The sequence below is a fragment of the Eublepharis macularius genome, chromosome 5 (genome assembly GCF_028583425.1).
Source record: "Eublepharis macularius isolate TG4126 chromosome 5, MPM_Emac_v1.0, whole genome shotgun sequence".
Taxonomy (NCBI): Eukaryota; Metazoa; Chordata; class Lepidosauria; order Squamata; family Eublepharidae; genus Eublepharis; species Eublepharis macularius.
In genome coordinates this window covers 167,897,185-167,921,595 of record NC_072794.1, presented here as the reverse complement: position 1 = coordinate 167,921,595, position 24,411 = coordinate 167,897,185, and the positions used below count along the sequence as shown (strand labels likewise).

Here is a 24,411-nt window from a genome sequence, read left to right as displayed (position 1 = left end):
CCCGTCGGAGGAGCCTGTGCAGGACGGTCTGACTGAATAAGGGAGAAACTGATGAGCATCTTAGTTTTTAAATCTTTGCAAACTTGCATCGATATTACATGTTTATTGAAATGTCTGTGGAATTGACTGTGCCGACGCACGCTGTGTAATCTGCCTTGAGTCTTAGTGAGAAAAGCAGACTTTAAATCATGTAAATAAATAAAATAAATTATATCAACTCCCACCCCCCTTCTGCTGGCTGATGTAAAATATTTAACCCTAACCCTCCCTGACACCTTTTCTGCTCTTTCCAGACGGAAGGCAGACCTGGACCAGAGCGACGGGGAGGAAGATTTCTACTACACCGAGCTGGACATCAACGTGGACTCCCTCACGGACGGCCTGTCCAGCCTGACTCCCGTCTCTCCCACCTCCTCAGTGCCTCCAGCCTTCCCCATCCTCGAGGAGGCACAGGCGGTCCCGCCAGTTCCAGTGAAGCCGGAGGCTCCCATGGTGTCTCCCCTGAACCTGTCGGCAGCTACGACTATCCTGAGCCAATCAGCACCCACCAGCTTGTGCCATATCCAAACTGACCATGCCTATCAGGTGAGTTCCCTCTCAGCGCTGCAATGCAGCTGGTGGGTTAGTGGGTGAGGGAATAGATAGCTGAGTTATGGTCATTCCAGGCTCATCGTGCAGATCCAGGCCAAAAATCTCTGGGTCTAACCCCCCCCTCCCCCTGTTGCCTTCCATTGCTTTGAGCTAAAAAATGGTCTCCTTCTTTGCAACTTCAGGCTATGGGTCCTTCCGGCCTCCAGGCCGACCTGAAATCTCCACCCCCGGGAATGGAAATCAGCATAGCCTGGCAGCAGCCCTCCCTTTTTCCACCTCCATTGCCCCCGGTTCTTTTTAAAAGCCCCTCAGTAAGTATCTGCTGCCCCCTCCCCCCAGTTATCATTCGGCATGAGGCAGCTGACTTTAAAAGTGCATTTAGCATGTTTTGGGTCTTTTCATTTTAAAATTATACCTTGGAATTGGTTCAGATTGGTGTTAGCAGATGATTCCAGAGTGGCCTGTGCCGCTGCTGCCAGATTGCCAGCCAGGCAGCCTCGGCACATGTTGGTCAAGTGTCAGGAGACACAATGTTAGCTGGGAAGCATAGTTTAAAAAGACAGAACTGCCAGAGATTGCTCCTCATTGGGTTTGTCAATTTCATCTTTGCCTCTTAGAAGGCTCTATCAATTTCACCTCTCCAGTCTAAAACTGTATGGGATGGTAACCAGAGGGCAGCAAGGAATGGAAATGGGCTGTAGCTGCCTTCTAGAGCCGGTTTTGGATCTGTAGAGGTTAGAATGGGCTGAAATTTCCCTTCTGGCATTTCACAGCCCCTTCACACAGCTCCAGTGTATAGCAAAGCCTTTGCCCTGCTGCCAGCTGTCTTTTCAAACTACCCTTCCTGACTAAATTGCATCTCCCAATATGTATTCTTCATGTGTCAGATGCCTCGTGTAGAGAGACTCTTAGGCAGTGCAATGGAAACTGTTTTCATGAATGGTTGTTTTCCCTTCTTCCGCCAGGGCTGCTTAACTCCCATCCGGCCAGCTGATGTAGGAGAGAGGCGCCCACAGGTGTCTCCCATGCCAATTGCCAAAGGACATCCCTTAGTGCCCCCTTCCATGCCAAAGCCTACAACTGGCACTAGGTGAGTTGTCTCTGTGTTTATTACCCCCACCCCCACCCCTGCAGTCCCACAACCTGACTTCACCAAGTTTGCAGATAGAAAAAAAAGGGCACATTTTCATAAATCTAATGCGCCTTCTATGAGCAAAAATTGCCCGTTGGTTGGTAGAAGTTCAGCCTCTCTCTTCAACGGTGTGGTGTAGTGGTTAGAGGGTTATAGTAGAATCTGTGTTTAGATCTGCAACTCTGCTGGTAAACTCTTGGGATGAGTTTGGGTCTCTCTCTTTCAGCCTCGCCTACTTCACAGGGTGGTTGTGAGGCTAATGGAGCTACTGGTGTGGTGCAGGGTGGGATAAAAGATGGGAAAGAGCGATGGCAAAGCCACTGCTCTCCGGTCCGCCTGAGCGGCTTCTTCTTCCTCCCTTCCGTAGGAAGCCACGCGGTGAGGCCAAGAAGTGCCGCAAGGTGTACGGGATGGAGAACCGCAGCATGTGGTGCACTGCCTGCCGCTGGAAGAAGGCTTGCCAGCGCTTCGTCGACTGAGTGGCCCCTTCCACGGGACGCTGGCTGCCACGCTTGGTCCCGGTGGAGTGTTTTGCACTTGGTGCCTTCGAGCCTGACCTCCCTGTCCGTCCACTCACCCGCCTCCCTGGCAACGCCCCCACCCGATGTGGGGGCTCGCGTCTGTGCCTTGGCTCAGGAAAAAAAGAGCATCTGATATGGACTGGACTGTGGTGATGCAGCTGTTCGGATGCGCGGAAGGAGGACGAGAGCACCGCTGGCCCTCCCCTATCCCTGCGGCCTATTTAGAGAGCCGCTCGGGGTTTCCGAAGCCCAAAATTGGAAGCTTCTAAGCTTGTGTTTTTTTTTTGTTTTTGTTTTGAATTGCCTGCCTCCCCCACCCCTCCCGGCTTTCCTCGGGTTTCCGGCATCTTAGTCCGCCTGCACATGTGAATATGGAGTTTCCCTTTGGAATAAGCTATTTCTGTGCTGTTCTCCCCCTCTCCCCTTTACCTCTGCTCCTCTTCGGTGCCTCTCAGCCTTCCCTTAGACCGGGGAGGTCCGGCGATGCCCTCGTGTTGGGAAGTTCCCACATGAAGGATGATCCAAAGAGCCGAGAGAAGCCGAGCAAGCAGCTGCTTGTTGGGCCTTGGGAGGAGAGGAAAGCAGACGGTTCCGCAACGGGGAGCATGAAATCTCCCTCTCTTGTTTTCTTGGGCGTTTCTTTTTGCTTTGGCAAACAATGACTGACGAAGCTGGTGTTCGAAGGAAAAGAAACGCTCTCTCCCTCCGTCGCCTCCTTCCCTAAAACCTCTTCAGGTATTCGCAGCAGTAAGAGTTTCGTGAACAGAAAGATCTTTCTTTTAAAGGTGCCACATTTGATCCGAGACACGTGGTGGGGAGAAGCTATCCTGTGCTCCTGGAATCCCGGCTTTCTGTCTCTCGTCATTTGTACACACACTCCCCCGGCTTCTTCCCTGTGGGGCCTGCCGAAGATGGCCCTGCTATAGGAAACGTTGAGACTTTTGCCTTTGGATAAAAGTGGCTCCATCTGGTATGATGGGATTCTCTCGGTCTGTTGCAAGGAATAAGCTATGCATGGGAAAGAACGGGGTCCTTTCCCTAGCGATCCGGAGTGGATTTGCTTTCCAAATTCCCCCGACTACACAAAGGGGCGCTTTCCCCTTCCAGCGGTGACTTCCACATTCTCTTAAGTTTAACGCCGGTAGGAAAACAAGACGAGCACCAGATCTGTCTTGGGACTGCTTCAGGATGGCAAAGTCGGACATTTTCGGTGGCAAAACTCAACTTTTTGCCATTTCGTGACAAATTTGAATTTCAAAATCAGGATTCTTTTTTTTTTTAAAGTCTGACTTTCATATTTGGGAAGCTTGCCAAATGCTGAACGTGAATGCTGTCCTTTAACTTGCTCTTGCTCTTATGTCTGAAAATGCTGAGTCTCCTCTTTCATTGCTTTTTGGGGTGGGGATTGAAGGTTCATGGTGGAGAGTTTGGTATCCAGCAGTGTTGACCTGTTGTGCACTTAAACTGTACCGTGTGCATGTGGGGGAGGGGCAGGATCTCCAGTACCCGCAATGTGTCCAAAAGGTGCTGTGGCTTTAAATGGAGTCTATCCAGTATCATTCTTGGATATGGGGCTGGAGGGAGCACAAGCCTGTGGGGGAAGCACTTCTGCATCGAGACCCTTGCAAGAAATGGGAAATACGTGGGAGGCATCCCAGGAGACACTTTCTTGTGCCCTAAACATTTTAATTGGGGGAAAGGACCCCTCTAGGATTCCTCCCCCCGCCCCCAATATGTTAAAAACCTGTTGATGTTCTTCAGACATTGTCCTATTCCATCACTAGGCAGGCTGTTTTGAAATTATTTCGGTAACAAGCCAAAACTCAGCTGGTCTCTGTAAACAAATCCCCCTAAGGTTTTAATTGTAAAGTTTGCCTCGACCTTTCACATGTCTAAAACTCAGCCAGCTGAAGAACGGGAAGCTAATAATGGCAATCTTAAGATACGGCCGTCAGTGGGGGGAAAACGGCTGGTTTTTTTGCACAATCCACCAGGAGCAAAAGCTTCCCTGAATGAATGGAAGGTGCGCAGGAGCTCATGCGTGGCTGGTCAGCGCTTCCTGGGGGAAATTTTCCCATGGGATGTTGTGGGCGGGCTGTGCCCGTTGGCCTTATTCTTTTAAAAAAAGGAGGCTGATCAGTTTCGGGAGCACGTGCCAGAAAGTGCCTGATTGGATCTCTGCTCTTTGCACTACGACCGGCCGGGAGGAGGACCAATTTTGGGTCCTTCAGAGAAATGGAACCGAAGCAAAGTTGGTGTTTTTAGTTGGGGCTTCCTAAGTGTCCCCCTCTCCCATTTTTTTGTTTTGCTCCCAGTAAGTAGGTTGGTTCATACAGAGAGCTACATTTCCCACAATGCGTGACATTTCCCCCTCTGTTATCTCTCTCTCTCCCTGTAAGCAAACTTGCACTGGCTGTGGAGAGAGGCAGTATCTACCCCCACTCCCCCAGTTCAAACTTTTGGCCACAGCAAGAGCTGGACAAAGTCCTCGCGAGCATTCATGTTGGAAGATAATCAGCCCTTCCCTACTCAGCACCCCCCTCCCTGTTCAGAGTAGCCTTTTGGAGGCTAAAGTTGCAATCCTATGTACACATTTGCTTAAGAGTAAGTCCCATTGAACTGGGGGGCTTAATTCTGAGTAAATATTGGGATCATCCTACATAGCAAACAACGTGTGTGTGTTTTTTGGGAAGATTGATTTGTTTAAAAAAAACTTGGAATTTGGCACAAAAGCACGGGTGGGCGGGTTTATATTAAAAGTTTTTTAAAACAAGCAGGCCTAATGATGGGAGAGGAAGGCTGTGATCCCATTGGAAATGGGCTGAGTGGGCTGAAACACATGCTCGTAAGAGTCAGGTGGTTCAGCTGAGCGATACCACGTGAAGCTCTTCGTTGTGGGGTGAGCGGGATTTATCTTCCACGCTGCCCAAAGCACGGCAGGGAAAGGCTAGCATAGAACGCGCCCATTTTCTGAAGTAGGGAAACATTTAAGAATGACCCCCCCCCCCCATACGCACACTTCAATGTGAACTGGTACAGTCCAGCAGTACATTTTTATGTGAGACTGCTGACCATGCGTGGCAGGGCTATCCCATTTTAATGGACTGCCACCTTGTGGCTGGAGGTAGAACAGCAAAGGGAGTGCAGGGCACTCCCCCCTCCTCTCAGCTCAGCCCGGTTGTAGCCTTGGAGTGTGTGAATGGAAAAAAGTCTGAAATGAAGAATTGGAACAATGGCTTCTACAGTAAAATAGCAGGGTCCGAGTCTAGTGGCAACTCAGAGAACAACAAGATTTTCAAGAGTGTAAGCTTTTGAGAGTCAGAGGTCCCTTCTTCAGTGGGAGCTCTTGACTCTCAAAAGCTTAGACTCTGAAAATCTTGTCGGTCTCTTGAGTTGCCGTTAGACTCAGACCCTGCTGTTCTTCTGCAGCCCGACACAGCTATCCCTCTAAGCCACCTTCTACAGTGAACAGCTTTAAAGGATGGGCATCATACTGACTTTTGGCCTTTCTCGAACTCTGGTCTTCCCCCATACTTGAGGTTGGGACAGATGATTAAGGGTGACTGAAATGCCTATGGTGAGAAATGGAATTAAAGCCAAAACCCCTTCTTGGGTTGTCAGCTGACCAAGATAAATCCTTGGACCTGCTCCTGTGCCTGGAAAATCAGCTCGCTCGGCAGCAGGTGAAGCTTTTCCTGCATTGTGGGGAGAAGCTTCGGTTCTTGCCGTTGGCTCTGCAGACTCCAGAGTATGTGGCTGTTAAAAGTGCTGGAGCAGGTACTGGCTAAAAAGTTGGCAATCCTGTGTTTCCCCCCCACAGAATAAAAAGTATATTTAAGTTGGGTACTTAAAGGGTGTACGTTTACTTTTTTAAAAAAATAGAAGTGCAGCCAAAAAGAGAGCGAGAAAATCCTCTGGAGAAATCGGGGAGTGTCCGTTAATCTGCAGAGCCAAATTTTACCATCTGATAAAAAGCAGATCTAATTCATGGTATTTTGTTGCCCTGAGCAAGGGGGGGTGTGCCGATCCCTTTCTGGGCCCTCCTCTGCTGGCAGCAGTACAGGCCTTGGAAGGGATGCCGTTCCCTTTCCGCTAATGGTGGGGAGCAAGCCGCCCCGCCCCAAAAAGTGAATCGGTGCTTACGAGCTGGGCTGCTCCAGCAGTTACTTGTTGAGTAGGTGTGTCCCTTTGAGGAGACTTAGTTCCCTCTTGGGGGCAGGAGGCTCAATAAGCGACTTTCCTTCCAGATTTCGGCAGTGCCACAAGAAAGCTGTTAAATATTGAGAGATCCAAAAGATTTTCGTTGGAAAAGACGGATGCGCACAGGACGATATCTCAGACTTTGGGAACCCGGCTTGGGTCGACTAAAATGCTTGCCGTTTGATTTCATGGCAAGTCTGAGATGTTTACTGACTGGTATTTTTGTCCCGCAACAAATGTCACGAGCTCAGTTTAAAAAAAACAAACCCAAAGCGACAGTTTCCGAGTTTAGGTGAGCGGGCGTGTCCCTCTCTGGGTCAGCTTTTTAATTCGTGTTCCAGTTGGCATGCACAAAAGGATCGGCAAGCTGGTCATGGAAGCCTAGCGAGGGCCCACCTGTTAGGGGTGAGAGAGTCTTAGCTGGCTTGTTGTCGAGTCAACCTGGGTGATGAGTATTAATTCACTTTACGTGGATCCTTGGTGGTCCATTGTAATAAATGCGCTTTATTTCAGCAGGAATGTCTGATAGTTGGAGAACATTGACATTCACAGACCTCGCGCTGAGCATCCTGCTAAATTTTTGGAAGGCTTGACAACGCTTTTTGTCCCTTCGGTGTTGAACTCTGAGAACTGCATTTTGGTGCTGATCAATACTGAGTTTTAAGGCACTAACGTCATTCGACAGGGAACTGTTGCGATTCACCAAACTTCAGACATTCCACTGGGAGGCTGAATTTACTCGTGGGGCAGAGTTCAATAGTAGAGTGAGATGGTATATGGGATGGCAGGTGGAGTCCATCTTTAAGAATGCTCCCTTGCTTGTAAAAAAAAAGAGACTCTCCCTGCATGTAGAAAAGGAGCTCTGCTAAATCTGTTTTTCCTTATGACCTAGACTTTATGTGCAGGGAGTCTTCACATACGCTTGCAGGGGAAAAAAGTATCTCCTGCAGTCCCTCTGCTGTTCTGGGGTTGCCCACTCATTCTGCAGCTTGTGTGGATCAGCTTGTAAAAGATCTGTCGAGGGATCAGTCGGGGCTTGGCAAAGTTCAGAGTCTGACTGTCGACTTAGTCTGCTGAGAAGGGATTGCGGCTAGAAGCAGACCCTTACTCTTGCTGACCAACCATCCTTTTGTCTAGAAGGTGCAGGGGTCAGGAGAAGGCCTTTCCCAAGGAACCGGCACTGAAAGTTCCCTCTCTGCCTGGTGCAGCTGCTGCCATTCAGCTGGGTGAGGCTTAAACGAGGGAAGGTCTCACCACTTCTTTCCCATACGGCTTCCTCTGCAGTCAAGAGCTGTGGGCAAATCAGAAAAAGGACGCTTCCTAGCATGGAAGCTTTCTTCCAAAGAGGCCTTTGCAGGGCCGGGCCTCCAAGTGTGCCTTCTGTGCCCCTGTGCTTTTAATTACAAGTTTGTTTTTTGTGCATTGCCACGGGTATCAATCGGGTGATTTAGGATCACTTGGAAGAAATAGCACATCTCCCTCATTCGGCTGCCTCTTGACCAGCTTTTTAGTGGTGCAAGAGCCGGTTGGCTGCTGTGTCACAGGAAGATCAAGCCATGCCCATTCCATGCTGTGAATCAGGCTGGGTGGAAACAGAGTTTCCACCTGCCGTCCGCATGGTGCACATAATTTAGAGCAGAAATGGCTGCCTTCTGAGGTTTTGAAGTGAGGAAGTTCAATCTGTTTCCCGGACGGTGGGAAGCTGGAATCTATTTACTGCACAAATTCTGATTCTCTGCTCCCTTAGGATAAGCCTCCAGATTGAAGCCAGTGCCCCTTTTTATGCCAGTGGGCAGTGCAAATTATTGAGTGTCTGCATTTAGGGTTTGAATTGCAGCGTGGAATGTATTTCTCCCCTGCAGCTTAATAACACAAATAATCAGTTTTCCCTGGTGTGGAAAACCATGGGCAAAATGTTTACCCTCCTCGACTACAATTCTGTAGGTGTGCCAAAGTCTAGATTTGGGTCTGGGGAACTTGAGCAGGCCGCACCTGTTCCGTATGAGAATGTCCCCCTGTAATGATTTTAGTGGGAAATTCTGCAAGATCCTTTAAAAACATTTTGTAAAAATGGCAACCGAAAGCATTCCTAAGCACTGCCACGGGGGTGGGGGGTGGGGGTATTTTTTCCCCATGAATTAACGTAAGGGGAAGCGACCAGACTAGAACTGGGGCGGGTGATAGGTGATAGGAAGCGAGAATACCGAATCGGTATGTCATGGCCCAGGCTCTTCTAAGCACTTGATAGCCCCTTTAAGGAAAAACTTTTCTTCTGTGATGTTACAACTTTGGGGGGTGATGCTTCCTGTACTGGCTGTGTGCTTGCCCATGGGGAGGGGGGGCGCGTGTGCTGTGCTCAGGTGTCCTTTTGTATCAGAGTAAGTGTGCCAATCAAATTGAGAGGCTTTATCATATATTCAGAAAAAAAAAATTTTTTCCAAGAAAACCTTGTCTCTTTGTCTTTGTGGGTTCAGCGGCTTCAGTTGGTTTTTTCTTACGGTGTGGAAGTGGTTATCTGATACAAGGTATCTCCTCCAACTTGGTTTCAAACACACTTCCATTGCCAAGGATTTGCTTTGATTCAATAGGTTTTATTTTAAGGGGCAAGGATAGTGTTTAGGATGCCTCAGATCATGGTTGGAGAAGACACCTTGTTTTAGAACTGATACAGACCCAGCCCTTATCCTGTTCAGGGTTGTTGAAAGGTCGTCTTTACTGTTTCTATAACAGGGTACAATTAAAAAACCCTCTAAAGCAGGGGTGGCCAAACTTGCTTAATGTAAGAGCCACATAGAATAAATGTCAGATGTTTGAGAGTCGACGATGCATTGAAGTGACTTCAGATGAAAAGGTGGGTTTGGGGGAGTGTCTTGAAAGTGACATCACAGAAGGGTGGGGTTTTGGTGCAGTATGCTGGAAGTGACATCATTGGAAGGGGTGGAGCTTAGGGAGAGCCGTCACCTGACCTTTGACTTTGAAGTGACATCACAAAAGTGACGTCACATCTTTGCTCGGCTTCACCCCCAAAGTCCCCAGATATTTTTCTGAGTCAGACCTGGCAACCCCAACATTTTTATTGAAAATATGAAAGTCATGGAAAGAAGGAAGGAAAAGGGAGGAAAGACATGGAAAGAAAGGAGGGAAGGGAAGGAAATAGACTAAAATAAAATGTATGGCCATGGCGATACTCGGGAGACCTCCGGGAGCCACACAATATGTCTAGAAGAGCCACATTTGGCTCCTGAGCCGGAGTTTGGCCACCCCTGCTCTAAAGTGTCAAGGTCTTAAAGCTGGAAAAAATGGGCCAGCGCCTTATCTTAAATGTGCAGGCAGGGAGGACAGGAGCGAGGACAGGGTATGTGTTTGCTGGCCTTGCATGGGCCGGGCCTCCAATGTCCTGTGCCTCCTTCCTATGCCTGAGAGAAGCACAGCCAGCAATGTGAAAATCTGCCTACTTGGCATGATTTGTGTACAGAAGCGTGGGCTCCCCCTGCTGCCCAGAGGTTAGATTCGCAACTGGAAGCGGAAAGCCTGTCTTTGGCTAGCCAGCCAAAAGAAACCCACAGGCAGGGGCCCAGAGCTATCAGCCCTCTTCCTTCTTCGCCCCCCGCAACTCCCAATTGGCGCCATTCCGTTCCTGAATGCAGAAGTCCCACTCAGCTACAGTAGGCGGCAAGAGCCCTTTCTATAAAGTTGTCCGTCCCTCCCCCCCCCCTGCCGTTTTAAACCTCTCTGAGCCAGTGACTGTCCTCAAATCCTATAGCAGTGAGCCCTATAAACCAGTAACCCGCTGTGGAAAGTAGTATACGCTTGTCTGTTTCGAAGCTACGGCTACTCTTTTATTGGACTAGATGGCAGGATTCGCAAGAGCTTCGGGTAAGTGGCTCAAGTGCAAAGAGCGTTCTCTGCCTCTTCACTACCTTCTGGCTCTTAAGATACTGGGTTTCTGTACTGGATTGCTGGGCCATAATGCAGGAAGGCAAGAATTTTAATTCAGAGGCCTTGGTGATATTTCCTTGTGGTGGGTTATAGAAAGACGGGTGCCTGTGAGGGCTATTATGGTATCAGGTGAGCAGAAAAAGCATACGGCTGAATAAATAACTTGGGGACAGTCCAGGTATTCAGCATATCTATCTTTAAAAAATAACATAATTGTACTTAAAAAGTAATAATGGTACTTGGCAGTGCTGTTCCAGCAGGAAAACCCATAAAGCACCCTCTGCGACTTTGAACTGGTTACTGTTTGCTCTCTCTCACACCCGCCAAGTCTCCAGGTTAGAAGATAAGAGTTAACTTGTTGTCGGATCCCAGAAGCTAAGCAGGGTCGGCCTTGGTTAGTAATTGGATTGGAGACCTCCAACGAAGACCGGGGTTGCAGAGGCAGGCAATGGCAAACCACCTCTGTTAGTCTCTTGCCATGAAAACCCCTCCAGGGGTCGCTGTAAGTCAGCTATGACTTGATGGCACTTGCCACCATCACTGTTTTGTATACCAGTAGGGAACGGTGTGTGTGTGTGTGAGACCCTCCTTTATGCCCCTCTGATTCCTGCCCAGCCATATGCAATCCATGAAAATTTAGGGATCAAAACCAGTGCTGACAGAGAAAAGAAAGATGATTATAGCAGCAATAACCCCATTTATTGAAACAGACTGGGTTCTCTCTTTTTTTTTTTGCTAGACTCATGACAAAGGAAAATATAACCAAATAGGCAAGACCTCCGCCATGCCCAGACAGAGAAGAGATTGTGACAGAGCATCGAGAAAAAGTTATCGTTACCAGAACCACAATGACAGAAAAAAAATCAGTACAACCTACAACTTTCCCGACTGACTTCTGTGTAATAAAATCCCCTTGCAGCCCACCCACGCCCCAAATATTAAACATCGTCAATACAAACACAGGTTTATAATAATATATATAAAGTCAGTATAAGATAGAATATTCCCAGCAAATTTTTTTAACAATGTTGAAACATAGTCCTTTTTGTCTGCCTTAAGTTTCTTTAATAGACAGGTTTAAAAGCATGTTGAAAAATAAATATATATATATATATATTTGTGAAAGCACATACTCGCACATGCACGCACACACACACAGAGCACCCTTACTATGAAGGAATCCTAAAAAAGGCAGAAATCCAAAAACCACACACGAGAGAATCTAAAAAATTAAAAAATCCATTAAATATGGCTTCAAAGTTGCACATGTCACAGAATGAGCCTAAAATAAGATTATCTTTAATCATATTGCAAAAAGTTATTCCAGTTTTTTTGTTTTTTTTCCTTGATTTTTTTTTTAATAAAGAGGGAAGTTGTGCAACGGTGGAAGCATGAAAACGGTGGTTAGCTGCAGTTTGCCTGAGTTACAAATCCAAATGGAGCACATAGTCCTACAATCCAGTGCAAAGCTCCTCTGCACGTGCCGTGTTAAAATGGGAGTTGTGCGGCACTCTCACTTTATTAGCACTTGTGCTACAGCCTCGTGTAGAAGTCCACCGAAGTGAGTGACCTGCCTGGGCGTGGCCTCCCAATATGTCACAGGAACACGTTAGTGACCCAAAAGATGGGGAACTGAGAGAGGGGGAGAGAGCATCAGCTTCTAAATGATAAAGTCTCACCCATCTGGATGCATGGAAGTCATACTGGCCGAAGTGTTGGGGGAGGGGGGCAGTTGCAGGCCAACGGAAGGGTGGAGACTCTGGTTGAGGGGCAGAGCATGCGCTTGGCTTACACAAGGTCCCGGGTTCAGTCCCCAGCACTGCCCCAGAAAGTCGCTCTTGGGAGCAAGTGCTGGAAAAAGACCTTTTCTCTGCCCAGGGTCCTGGAGAGCTGCTGCCAGACAAAGAGGTCATCGTTGAGCTAGGCGGACTCTCCAGGATCTGACAATGCTGGGCTTCAGCCAACTGTGGGTTGTTGTTGTTGTTTTTTGTCCTGGAAAAGGAGTGCCGAGACAAGCCCATCCAGCCAGATGCAGGGTGGCAGGGGCGCAGCTACAACCACCACTACATACTCCGTGCAAGCCAACTGCAAGCGAATGGCACTCGAGGGGATCATCTCCTGCTCTGTGCACTGAGGAAGTCACTATATTTTATCCCACTTTTTCTGCAAGGAGCTTGAGGAAGCTTACATGGTCACCCCCCCCCCCGTTTATTCACAACAATCCTGTGAGGTAGGTTCAGCCGGCCTAAGATCATGCAGGTGAGCTTTGTGTCACAGTGGAAATTTAAGCCCAGATCTTCTCCTTCTTAAGTCCATCATTCTAACCATTACACCACTCTTGTCTCTCAAAGGGCATTCTGACAGATCATAGGATTATAGGGTTTGTAAGGGATCTCCAGGGTCATCTAGTCCAACCCCTTGCACACTGCAGGACATTCACAACTACCCCCCCCACACACCCAGTGACCCCTGCTCCATGCCCAGAAGATAGAAAAAAAACTCAGGATCCCTAGCAAAATTGGCCTGGGGAAAATTGCTTCTTGATCCCAGAGTGGCGATCGGCATTACCCTGGGTGTGTAAGAAGGGGCCATGAGAACTAAGCCCTGATGAGACCCTTCCTGCCCTCCCTCTCATGATCTGCCTAGACAACAAACACATTAAAGCAGATTCTTTTTTGTCACAGACTTTTAAAAAAATCAGTGCTCAAATGGAAGAATGTTAAAAGTAAACTATAGTGACGATAAATCCCTGATTTTTTTAAAAAAATTAAAACCATCTAGCTGTTCCTTCTTGGCAACACTAAACACAAGCCTTCAAAGCCGGAAGATAATGCAGTTCTGCAGTAAAGCATGGGTTTTTGTGAAGACCACCCCCCAGTTCAGTTCCTGGAACCTCCACCCAAGAGTTTGGGTCTCCCTGGAAAGTTCCCAGCCAGAATAGACAGCACTGGGCTTAATGGATTCAGTATAAGGCAGCAATTGCAAAACAAAAAAAAAACTGACAGCAAGATGAAATAAGCACCTTCCGCCACCCCAACACAAGTTGCCAAGCATGGTTAAAAATGAAGATTTTTTTTTTTTTAAGTTCAGGTTGTAAATTGCCCCCGATTCTAGCTTCCTACCTAGACAATGCTTAAAAACGACACCAGCTTAGAATGAATAGTCATTTGAAAGATGACATTAAAGAAGCACCAGCCTGCAAAAGAACCCTGCAGAGCTTTGGTGGGAAAGTGCAACAGGGATACTCATCACACCTTTCTTAGAGCTAAACTACACGAGGATGTAATGCTGGCCATGAAGCGCAGTTTGAATTTCACTCCTTAGAGGGGTTGCTAATAATTGACAGAGTCTTCTGGGAGGCAAAGATGAAATTAACAAACCTTCTGAAGAGAGATCTAGCTGGCTCTGTAGAGAGAGGTGAAATTAACAAACCCTCTGAGGAGTAGAGAGAGGTGAAATTAACAAACCCTCTGAGGAGTAGAGAGAGGTGAAATTAACAAACCCTCTGAAGAGCAATCTTTGTTGGCTCTGTAGAGAGAGGTGAAATTCAAATTATGCTTCCTGGTTAACATTGCCTCTCCCTTCACTTGAGCGTCCTCGTGTAACTCGTCTCGTGTAGTTTAGCTCTCAAACAACCAGGCACCCAAGTAAAAAAAAACCTGTCCAAAGCAGGGAGGAAAGCAGAGGAAGAATCGGTGTGTAGACTCCTTACTCACTCAACAGGCAGCTTGTGAGTTACATCTGACCACTAAGCTAACATTCCCCTCCCCCTCAATCTTTCGCTGTGGCTGACGATACAGTGCCTATTTGAGAAGGGAGCCGTGGCTTGGTGGTAGAGCATCTGCTTGGCACGCGGAAGGTCCCAGGTTCGATCCCTGGCATATCCAGTTAAAAGGACTGGGCAGCAGGTGATAGTGAAAGACATCTGCCCGAGACCCTGGAGAACTGCTGCCTGTCAACGGAGACAAGGCTGACCTTGATAGGCCAAGGCTCTGGCTTGGTAGAAGGCAGTGCCTTCTGGTTCCTTTGTGGAACAAATTACTCTTCTATTTCAGCTTGTACCTACTGAGCTGAGCATAGCCCAGCAGTTCTTCAGTGCAGCCTGCCAAGAACGCCTGTCTGGCAAAAACCAGAGGAAGGAGAGGTAAACCAAATAAGCAGGCAGGGTGTTGTATACGGCCAGAAGAAACACAAGTAGCACCGGTCTGCTCTAGGGCGGGATCCATTTTGGTAGAGCAAGGAACCTTTGCCCTAATCAAAAGGAGGTTCTTGCATTAAGGGAGAGTTTTAGCAGAATGAACCTGCAGCATTCAACACCAAAGCACAACAGCTGCGTATGTCAATTTTCGGCCTGCTTCCTGAGTTGGTAAAGGGTTAGGTTAAGGGCCTAACTGTAGGCTTGAATGCGAGACAAAACTCTTTTGAGTAAAGCCGCTGAAAGCCTGAAAGGGAACAACCCACCAAGAACTGCTCCAGTGCGAGGCTGAGAGCCAAGCTACACGTGAGGAATTACACTTGCCAGGGAAGTGCACAGACTCACGTGTATTCCTCCCTGTTCACTTGCCATTCACTTGGTCTTGGAGTGCAAGTGAATGGCAAGCGAACAGGGAGGAATACACGTGAGTCTGTGCACTTGCCAGGCAAGTGTCATTCCTCACGTGTAGCTTGGCTCTCAGTGAACGGAACAAGACTCCTGTGGCAATAGAGCTCGTCATTTCAATAGCTATTCTCTGGATGACTTCTTGCATAAGGAAAGTTCTCTGCAGTGCTACCAAGAGAGCTGCCTCTTTGCAATTTTCTGAAAACTTCTACGATTATAGGATGCAAAACTTGACACAGCAACTCGCTTAATCAGCACACCTCCAAGCATTTGAAAAACACATTATGTGTTTGATAGATATTCACTTAATGTAGCCAAGTGTGATGCCTTGCTGCAATTTTTTTTTTTTTAATGCAACGTTAGCTTTTCAGGGTTTCATTTGGGTTGCTTCCCTCACTATCTTAAGCAGGAAGAGCAGAGAAATGGCACTAGAAAAACATGCTTCCGGACCAGCTGGCTTCTTGTCCGTATTTTTTTAAAAAAAGTATTTTCAAAACAAAGCTAAGCACCTAGAAAAAATGGTCATACAAAGTCGTGTTTACCAAGAAGATTAATCAGGAAGGAAGGGGGGTGGATGCCTCAGTAAAATCAGCACATTGCCATTTATGTTGCTGAGATACAAGAGGCTTCGCATTCTGCTGGGGGGGCGGGGGCAGAATTGCTCCTGTGCTAACGTCCAATTTTACAACTCGGTCTTCCAATTCAAGCGCAACAAGGCTTGGCGACAAGTTAAAAAATCCAAGCGGAGCTTTCTGCAGATTTGCAAAAATGATCCTCTTCCTCCGTCCCTGGCCGGCCCTCAGTTCTCCTTTGAGGCTACTGAAAGATTTGATAGGCCATGGACTTTTAAATGCGTTCTTTATCCTGTTCTAGCGGCAGACTGCAACATCACATTGGAATCAAACCTCTTTTGCAGTTAGCTAAGCACTAAAAAAAAAGGGGGGGGGGAGTATGGAGTGACTTCCGAAAAACAGCACGAGTCCAGATCAACTGACGCTGCTGGAAGTGAGCTCCGAGTGCCAGGAAATGCAAGACACCACGGGATGCAGACAGTTGACCAGAGGTGGGGGTGGAAGAAGGCATGTTAGCAATAGCTGGCTGCCACCCCTAAGGGTCCTCAGTAGCTAGCACCTTCCTTGGAGTTAGAAAAGTTCTTTTAGGAGAGAAGGATGCTGGCCCCTTCTATACATTAAAACGCACCTCCTTTGAGAATTCTGTCTTCCTCAGGCTGTGTCCAGATGACGGCTTTTCAGAGAATCCAAAGCAGTATTGTACGGCCATCAGAGGTCACAATACAGGTTCGTATTTCTCTCTCCCCCTCACCTCACCCAGCCTATTTTTTTTGTTAACATATTCATTCCAGAAGCCACGTTTCTCTAATGCTTCAAGGACCAAACTAGCACCAAGTACTGTGAACAATAAAGCCACAAATAAGACATGGGTATATTTTGGTGCAGCTGTTGCAGGCGCCTATTGGACAGTGACCGTGACAAGCACCACTCCTCTCCCCATATCCCTGGAGCAGTGAAGCCAATTAAAATGTTTTTGGCATGTTAAATGAGTGCTTATTCCTGCAGCTGCACATGCCACCCACTAAATATTTTTTAAAAGACAGTGCAAGGTTGCGTGGCAGCATTGCCGCGTTTCAGTATTTCTTTTTAAGAATAAATTGACTGGGACAGAAGTTTTTTCCTAGTTAAATCCCTCCATTGCCTTTTACCGAGTAAGTCTCTGTAATCACAAATTAGGATAGAATTTAATACACTTTCTCTCCCTTCCCAATGATGCTTATGCCTTTCATGTTAGTATTGTTACCGAGGCATCAAAACTGGATTGAGGCAAGGGCCATGGCAGGGTTTAGCAGGAAGACACTGCAGAAAAGGATAATCTGTACACAACTTTGGAGATGTTGCTTTAAAAAAAGAAGAAGAAGAAGCACCTTTCAATATGTGTATAAAAACCTGTTCTATAGCAAAGAACACTGAGGTTTCGGATTTTTCTTCCTATAGGAATGAGAAGCAGAGAGAAAACATACAGGCTAGTGGACCGTTCTAAGATTGCTATAGAAAAAGCAACAGTAACCGGCTGTAAGCCAACTGTTCCTATAATCATGATCTCAAACACTTCTCAGTAGATGCTGCAAGACACAAAGGGTCTGCAGCTGGATTTGGTAGCCACCCTGCGGGAGAGGCGGGCAGTAGCTTCTCTTTATGGGCGTTGCCAAACCACGTGGGAATATCTGTGGCAGCCAGCATGGCACAAAGCCCAGAAGCAGCAAGCAAAGGAGATGGTATTAAAGTTGGTGGGGTTTTTGCAACATTCTCCCATAGGGTTGAGCCGAGACGTCTGAGTGCCTGAGGAGGACGAAGCCTGCACCGTACTAACCGTTATGTATGAATGTTACGGCTTTTGCACACTTGAGCACAAAAGAGGCTTTCACATGATAATGGCACAGTGCATTATGCCTGAAGGGGCAGGTATGTCACCCAAGATCTGCCATCCAGGGCAGCCACTTCGTGCCACGGCCACCTCTGATTCTTCTCAAGGACTGTGTCATGGGCAATTCCCCCCACCATTCTCCTGGTCTGCTGGACTAACGGAGACCAGCGTAATTGCTATTGAGGGATTTGGCTATGTCAAATTATTACCTCCCTGCATATATCATAGTTTCTCACAACACCAGGAGGCCTGATTCGACAATTGCATATATCCCTGAACAAGAGAAAAAAGATCAAGAGGTTAGCCGTGTTGGTCTGTAGTTGCAAAATAGTAAAGAGTCCAGTAGCACCTTTAAGACTAACCAACTGTATTGAAGCATAAGCTTTCAAGAACCACAGCTCTTTTTCTTAGATGCATGACGAAGAGAGTTGTGGTTCTCGAAAGCTTATGCTACAATAAAGTCGGTTAGTCTTAAAGGTGCTACTGAACTTTTTACTAAGAGAAAAAGGAGGATAGGCAAGCAGGGAGAGAGGTCAGTGCATTGCATGATTTCGCCACAAGGGGGCACTTTTGCACTTAGCTATGTTTGCATCTTTAACCAGCAAAAAAGAAGCTGAGAATATATGGTCACCGAGCCCCCCCGCCCCTCCTTTGATCAATGAACTTCTGGGCAGAGAAATTCCTTGTTCTTCTGGAGGCTGCAGCCCTGATAAAGCCATTTGATTTAAACTGCCTTGCTGAAAAAGTTGCATTACAAAAGGGAAGTTCTCAAACACCCCCACAGCTTTATTTACTATCCTTACCAAGGTCCTTGCAACTGAGAGTCAAATGAAAGCATTTTAATAAGGGGAAGGGGGGGGGGACTGGCCCTTGAACTGACCGAAAAAGTTCCCAGCAAGCCGTTGATTTGCAGGGCCCCGGGCAGCCGGCCGAATCGAATGACTCCTGGGTTGCTGGCAGCCCTGCAGGGGTTGGTTTCTTGGCTCACTTGGGTCCCAACAACTACAAGATACGCCCGACCACTGTTTGTTCATGGGTGCACGACTGGATTCACAGTCAGACACATACTGGGCAAGCTCAGCTTAACAAAGTGCTCGTTCATGCAGCCCTACGAAGGACGCGTGGATCCAGAGGAAAAGGGCAAAGGACCCACCACCGCCGCCCTTTTCATCGGCAAAAGTGAGGTGGGAAGAAAAACTGGAAGCTCCTTGTTCCCCCATCACAGTGCTTCCTCTCAGCATTTTTTGAGGCAACTGTCCCCCAATATACGTCTGTCTGTGAGTCTGGCTGAGCACCCGTGACCCAGCATGAATTGGGCATGTTGTGTAGTTACGTCCTATAGCAAAAAAGGAGAGTCACGGTAAAGAGGAAACCCACCCCAACCTACTAATTAGTCACAAAATCACATCATAATCACTCCTGTTTGTATCGTTTCAACCAATATTCAAGATATTCAGTTTAAATAAACTCTTCACATATACATCATATAGAGAGGGCCAGTTTGGTGCAGTGGTTAAGAGTGCAGGACTCTAATCTGGAGAGCCGGGTTTTATTCCCCACTCCTCCGCTTGAAGCCAGCTGGGTGACCTGGGGTCAGTCACAGCTCTCTCAGAGCTCTCTCAGCCCCACCCACCTCACAGGGTGTTTTGTTGTGGGGATAATAATAACATACTTTGTAAACCGCTCTGAGTAGACATTAAGTTGTCCTGAAGGGTGGTACATAAATCGAATGTTGTTGTTGTTGTTATTATTATTATTATATGGTTCATAATCAACGGGTGCAAACCTCACAATGGTAAACAATCAAAGGGTGCAAACCTCATTCATTAGATTATATGAATGTTATTTATTCTAAGGCATATTTTGTATGGATTGTAATTAATACCTGGGTATTTTGTATGTGGATTTGACCTTGGTTTATATATTCATTGACACTCTGCACTTTACACTGAGACACTTTATTGCATTATATGGAGGTTTGCACCTGTTGATTGTTCACCATTGTGTTTGTTTAAACTGAGTATCTTGCACCTTGGCTGAAACAATACAAACGGGAATGATTACGAACGATACGATTTTGTGACTAATTCGTAGGTTGTGGTGGGCTTCCTCTTTTGTTGTATGTCCTATGACAACAGGGGTCACTGGGGAGCTTCTGCCACTCACCACTAGTCACTGCAGCCCTGTCTGAGCAGCAGGGCTGCTTTAGTGTCCCGATCTGCTCCCGCGATTCATCATTCTTTGAGAAGCAAGAGGTCCCAGCTTTTCAAGCCGAGAAACGTTTGAGGGAGGAAGCTCTGTGCTGTCTATCTGCAATCTGGCTCCCGTAGAAAAACAAAGGCAAATTTTTTTCAGGACCACAGGAAGGGCAAAGGGCAGGGAAAAGTGGTACCAATGGGGGAAATGTTTACCGTCACAGTTGCTGGCTGGAAGAGATAAAGAATTTGTTTGCTTTAAAAAAAAAAAAAAAACCTCCACGCACAAGACATTTTTGCTCCCTGGGACCAGCAGCCAGGTGGCTTGAGATCTTCCAACAGAACCTTCTTGGCCCTGCCCCATCCAAAATGAGCAAAGAGAAACAAATATCCCTAAGAAATCCAAGTGAAATCCTTGTCATTCCCCCCCGAGTTCTCGTGTTCCGGCGGGGAGTCAACGATGCCGTCTTTATCATCATCCAAGATCAAGTCATCTTGAGATATTTCAATATCGTCTTTCCACTTGAGGTCGTCATCGTCCCCCATATCTTCCTCTCCTTCTCCCTTGAGCCCATCGGGGTCTTCCATGTATGGGCCTTCCGTGCCGTACAACTCGTCCGGCGAGCCGTCTCCTCCATTCGTATCCAGGTGGCAAGCCATGGCTTGGCCGGAACAATCTGTGCAGATGCCGTGGCGGCGGGAGCCGTGCTTAATCCCCACGCTGGCCGCGGACATGAACACGCGGTTGCACACTTTACACACGTATTTTTTGTCTTTGCTGTGAACCTTGGGAAGGGGGGCAGGGAAGAAAGAAGGCACAGTTAATGCAAGTGGAGGCAGAGCAGAGGTTTCATGGCACTGAAGCGGCAGCTGGACAGTTTTCAGCCGTGCCCATTCTGCTCACACGGACTTTCTTCGGCCAGGAATGAAGGCATAAAACTCTTTCCCTTCGCAAGAAGGGGATGACTTTCACCACCTGCGTTTTTCTCTTATCCTCGTGGGGACCACGCTAACTAGTCCTTATCTGGTGCATTTTTAACCCACTTTTCCTACCGGAACTCAAGGGGGTGTACCCGGTAATCCTTCTGCCATTTGATCCTCTGTAGTAGGTTAGGCCAAGTGTGGGTAATTGGTCCAAGGTCACTCCGTGCGCTTCTTGGCAATATGGGGGGGACTGTGCCTGGGTGTCCCAGATCCTACTCGTATCATGAAACCGTTCTGGCTTCTCTCTTGGCTTCACAAGCCTTACAGAATCAAAGCTTGACAGCCCCCATTTTGGTCCAGCAATTTTTTCCTTAAAAAGGAGGCGCCAGTACTTGTGGTGCCCCCTGCCTTGGGGGCCCAAACCTGCCAGCTTAAAGGGATACCAGCACTGCAGAAAGAGGTGACTGTACTGCATACAGCACGTGATTCCAGAAAAAGCCCTGAGGTTGCCAAACTACAGGAGGGCCTTCTGGAATTAGAACTGGTCACCAGGCTACTGAAATCAGTTCCCCTGGAGAAAATGGCTGCTTTGGAGGGTGGAGACTATGGCACTACCGCCTACTGGGGTCCCTCTCCTCCCCAAACCGTGCTAGCCCCAGGATCCACCCCCAAATCTCCAAGATTTCCCAAACCAGAGTTGGCAACCCTGGCTTTTGGACCTTTATTTAATGTATTTATTAATTTATTTATAGTCTGTCTCACTGAGACTCAAAGCAGATTACACAGCGCAAGTCAATACAACCAACACATTTTGATGAAGTGAGCCTTGTTATGACACGCACACTGCTCTATCCGCAGACCCACCATAGCAACAGAATTTACTGCCAAGAGTAAATGAGATCCTGACGGCTGGTTTTACCTTCCTGCTAAGGATTTTCTCTGTCTGGAGTAGGCATTTGGAATGAGATTCACTTCTATTTAATCATACGTCTATTTTTCTTTCCCAAGGGAATGGTATTGCCTTCCCTGGGTCGCAAAGGCTACGTGGTACACATACTGAATCCACTCGTTTTGTTTTTTGAAAAGGCACAAACATACCTTAGTGTTGCAACCACATCTTCATACTGTGCCTCGTGCTTGATCTTTAAGGTTTTTTAAAGCATCAAGTAAACAATTAAGTATCAGCTGATCTTCCACGTGATTTGGGAGAGAGAAAAAGGAGAACGGACACTAATGCACGCATGTGTGTGGGAGAGTGGAGCTGGATTGAGCAATGGATCTACTGCCTGGCATGAGATTAGCCCATGCCAAAGGAGGCAGATCAAGGGACATCTCTGGGAACAGCTAGTCCCATGACCAGATGGCTGGCCACTCATCTGAACGGCCAAGCATTCACGGAAGGAAGGAAAAGGCAGTGGAGCTCTGGATACTATGGCAACAGATCACAGAAGCCCCCTTCAACATCTCGGTTTAAGCATTACGGGCCCGCTGCCCATCTCATCTAGGAATGCCGCCATTTGGCAAACTGAGGTGCAGTGCTCACACCTGCCATAGGCAGACGGTGGCTGAACGTGTAACAAACTCCCCCCCCCCCCCAACCAAAGGGAAGAGAGCCGTTTCAGGAGACCAGTGGGAGGTGGGGCAGAGCAGGAAGACAGGGCCTTTCGGCAAAACGCGCTCCTTAGTGCATGTGTCTCAGACTCTGGCTATGCCAGAAAAAGAGGAAGTAGTGGGGGGAACAAATACTTTTACAACAGAAACCAGTTACCTAAGAATATCCTTCTACTGAGATGTCGAAAATGTTGCACTGGCATTGCTTTAAAAACGTATTTTGGGATCCCAAGCAAGGTTCACCCCTAATCTCTCGGGTCTATGCCGCTGCCACATGGGTTTAAACCAAACCTCTGCGGCAGGTTGAGGCCAGGACTGGAAATGCCCTGGCCCTGGCCGAGGCCAGCCAGGCCTCCCTGGGACTACCGGTAGGGACTACCAGTAGGTTCTTATTTGTCCATCTTAACGCTCTGCAGGAATTTCTGAAGCGGGAAAACCGAATCTTTCTGTCCCTGCCCACCTCTAGTCAGTAAGCCTCTGAAATCCAGCGCCAGGAGACAACATCAGGAGAAGGGCTCGGCCTTGATGCCCTGGAAATGGACCCTCCAGGACAACCGCATGGCCGTTGTGTGGAACAGGTCACGGGACTAGATGGACCGCTGGTCTGACTCTTCAGTTCAATGTGGGCAAAATGTCTTGTCGCTCTGCATTGAGCGGCTGCATGCAAAACATCTGAGCAGAACACTCAGAACAGAACTAATTTTGAAAGGGCTCAGGCAGAATGGCAGGATTATCTTTCCGTGTTTACATTGGGGAAACATGGATGCTCTCACTGGAATGATGCAGCAGGCAGATTCATAATTTGAGAAGGCAGAAAATAAATATTTGTGCTTTGGCTTAAAAAAAAAAAGCCCTGGCTTTCCAAACCAGCATATATTTTGTAAGTTTTGGAAGTGTGTTTTAAAATATTGGGAGACGGGGGTTATTTCGTAGAAAAAGAGCTGGAGGAACTCATTAGCATAACTCATTAGCATATGCCACACCTCTTGACATCATCAGAAGTGTGTCATTAGCATAACTGATTCACATATACCACACCCCCTGACATCACCTATCCTGGCTGTTTTGGACCCAATCCTGGCCATTCAGGGCCAAATTTGGGCCCAAAATGGCAAAAAGGGGCTGAAAATGGCCGAAAAGGGGCCCAATTTTAATGGTTTTTTAAACGATGTTTTAATGTTTTTATAATGTTTTTACTGTTTTTAATTTGTTGTCAAACCGCCCTGAGCCCGTCTGACGGGGAGGGCGGTCTAAAAATGTAATTAAATAAATAAATTAAATAAATAAGGATTGGGCCGCTGCTGAGCGGGACAGTGATTCACTACCCGTCAGAGGCCCAATTCGGGACGTTTCAGCCCCAATCCAGGCTGAAACGGGCCCAAAATGGCCGAGAGTCAGGTGGGTGGGGCCACCTGACATGTGACCTCTTTGGGGAACTGCCGGAACTGCGTTTCTGCACGTTCCCCCTCGAAATGAGCCCTGATTGGGAGCAACGTATCTTCACCCTGCCCCTCACCATCTGAAGCAGTCCCATTCAGGACAGATTGCAGCACTTGCTGCTGTTGCTGTACGGCTTATCTTTCCCAGCACAGCGGAGCTTCCTTATATAGTTACGGATGTTTCTTGTCAGAGCGGCATCTCATATGCCCGATCCTCTCCAGGATACGGATTTCAAATATTCGATTCTTTTGAAGTCACCTGGCAGTGCAACTTCTTCATGAGAAATTCCAAATGCCCTGCAGTTAACACGTGCACAGCAGTAATTTTAAAAAGTTTGGACACAGGCTGGTCTAGATGATCTTCCTCGTGCACAGTGTTGCTGCCCAAATGCAATTCACAGAATTCTGGAGCTGGAAAAAAACCCAGTGAATCTTCCCAACCTGTTGCTACTGAAGAATCACTTCTGATTTTTTAAAAAAACCCAAAGCTTTCTTCCAAGAATGAAGATTCTACACTCTCTGTAAACAGCTTTATTCAAATACTGAATTGTTCTTAGGGATGTCTTCTTTTTTAAAAAAAAGCTTTAATCATCCCTCCTTAATTTAAATTGATGATCTCTCATAAAACTAGATGACAGAATGGGAGTGCTCTGATCAGATTTCCCCATGGTTGTTGTACTGCAGTTGTGATATGGTTTAGGTCCCCATGTGGAATTAAGGAGGAGTTTAATCGTCCTAATCCTGTATGGTTTTATATACTGAAATCACCTCACCCCATGCTGCTGTTGGTTCTGAAAGGGGGGTATGGACACGCACTCAC

The 24,411-nt window shown here is 47.4% G+C and overlaps 2 protein-coding genes across 5 annotated transcripts in view; one reads left to right on the top strand and one right to left on the bottom strand.

Moving 5' to 3' along the window:
- The window catches only part of SLC2A4RG (SLC2A4 regulator), a 32,164-nt gene extending 24,240 nt beyond the window's left edge, over positions 1–7,924 (top strand). For 3 of the 4 annotated variants that reach the window (XM_054979496.1, XM_054979499.1, XM_054979498.1), the window contains exons 6-9: positions 294–585; positions 774–902; positions 1,557–1,681; positions 2,091–7,924. In XM_054979496.1, coding sequence (XP_054835471.1) covers positions 294–585; positions 774–902; positions 1,557–1,681; positions 2,091–2,202 — 658 coding nt within the window. In that variant the 3' untranslated portion in view covers positions 2,203–7,924. The remainder of the gene's footprint in view (positions 1–293; positions 586–773; positions 903–1,556; positions 1,682–2,090) is intronic. The other variant, XM_054979497.1, reaches the window with a different exon arrangement.
- A 9,933-nt stretch (positions 7,925–17,857) lies between these two features.
- Positions 17,858–24,411, bottom strand: part of ZBTB46 (zinc finger and BTB domain containing 46) — a 96,790-nt gene continuing 90,236 nt past the window's right edge. Inside the window, exon 5 of the mRNA XM_054981718.1 lies at positions 17,858–20,403. Within this exon, the coding sequence (XP_054837693.1) occupies positions 20,011–20,403 (393 nt within the window). The 3' untranslated portion in view covers positions 17,858–20,010. The remainder of the gene's footprint in view (positions 20,404–24,411) is intronic.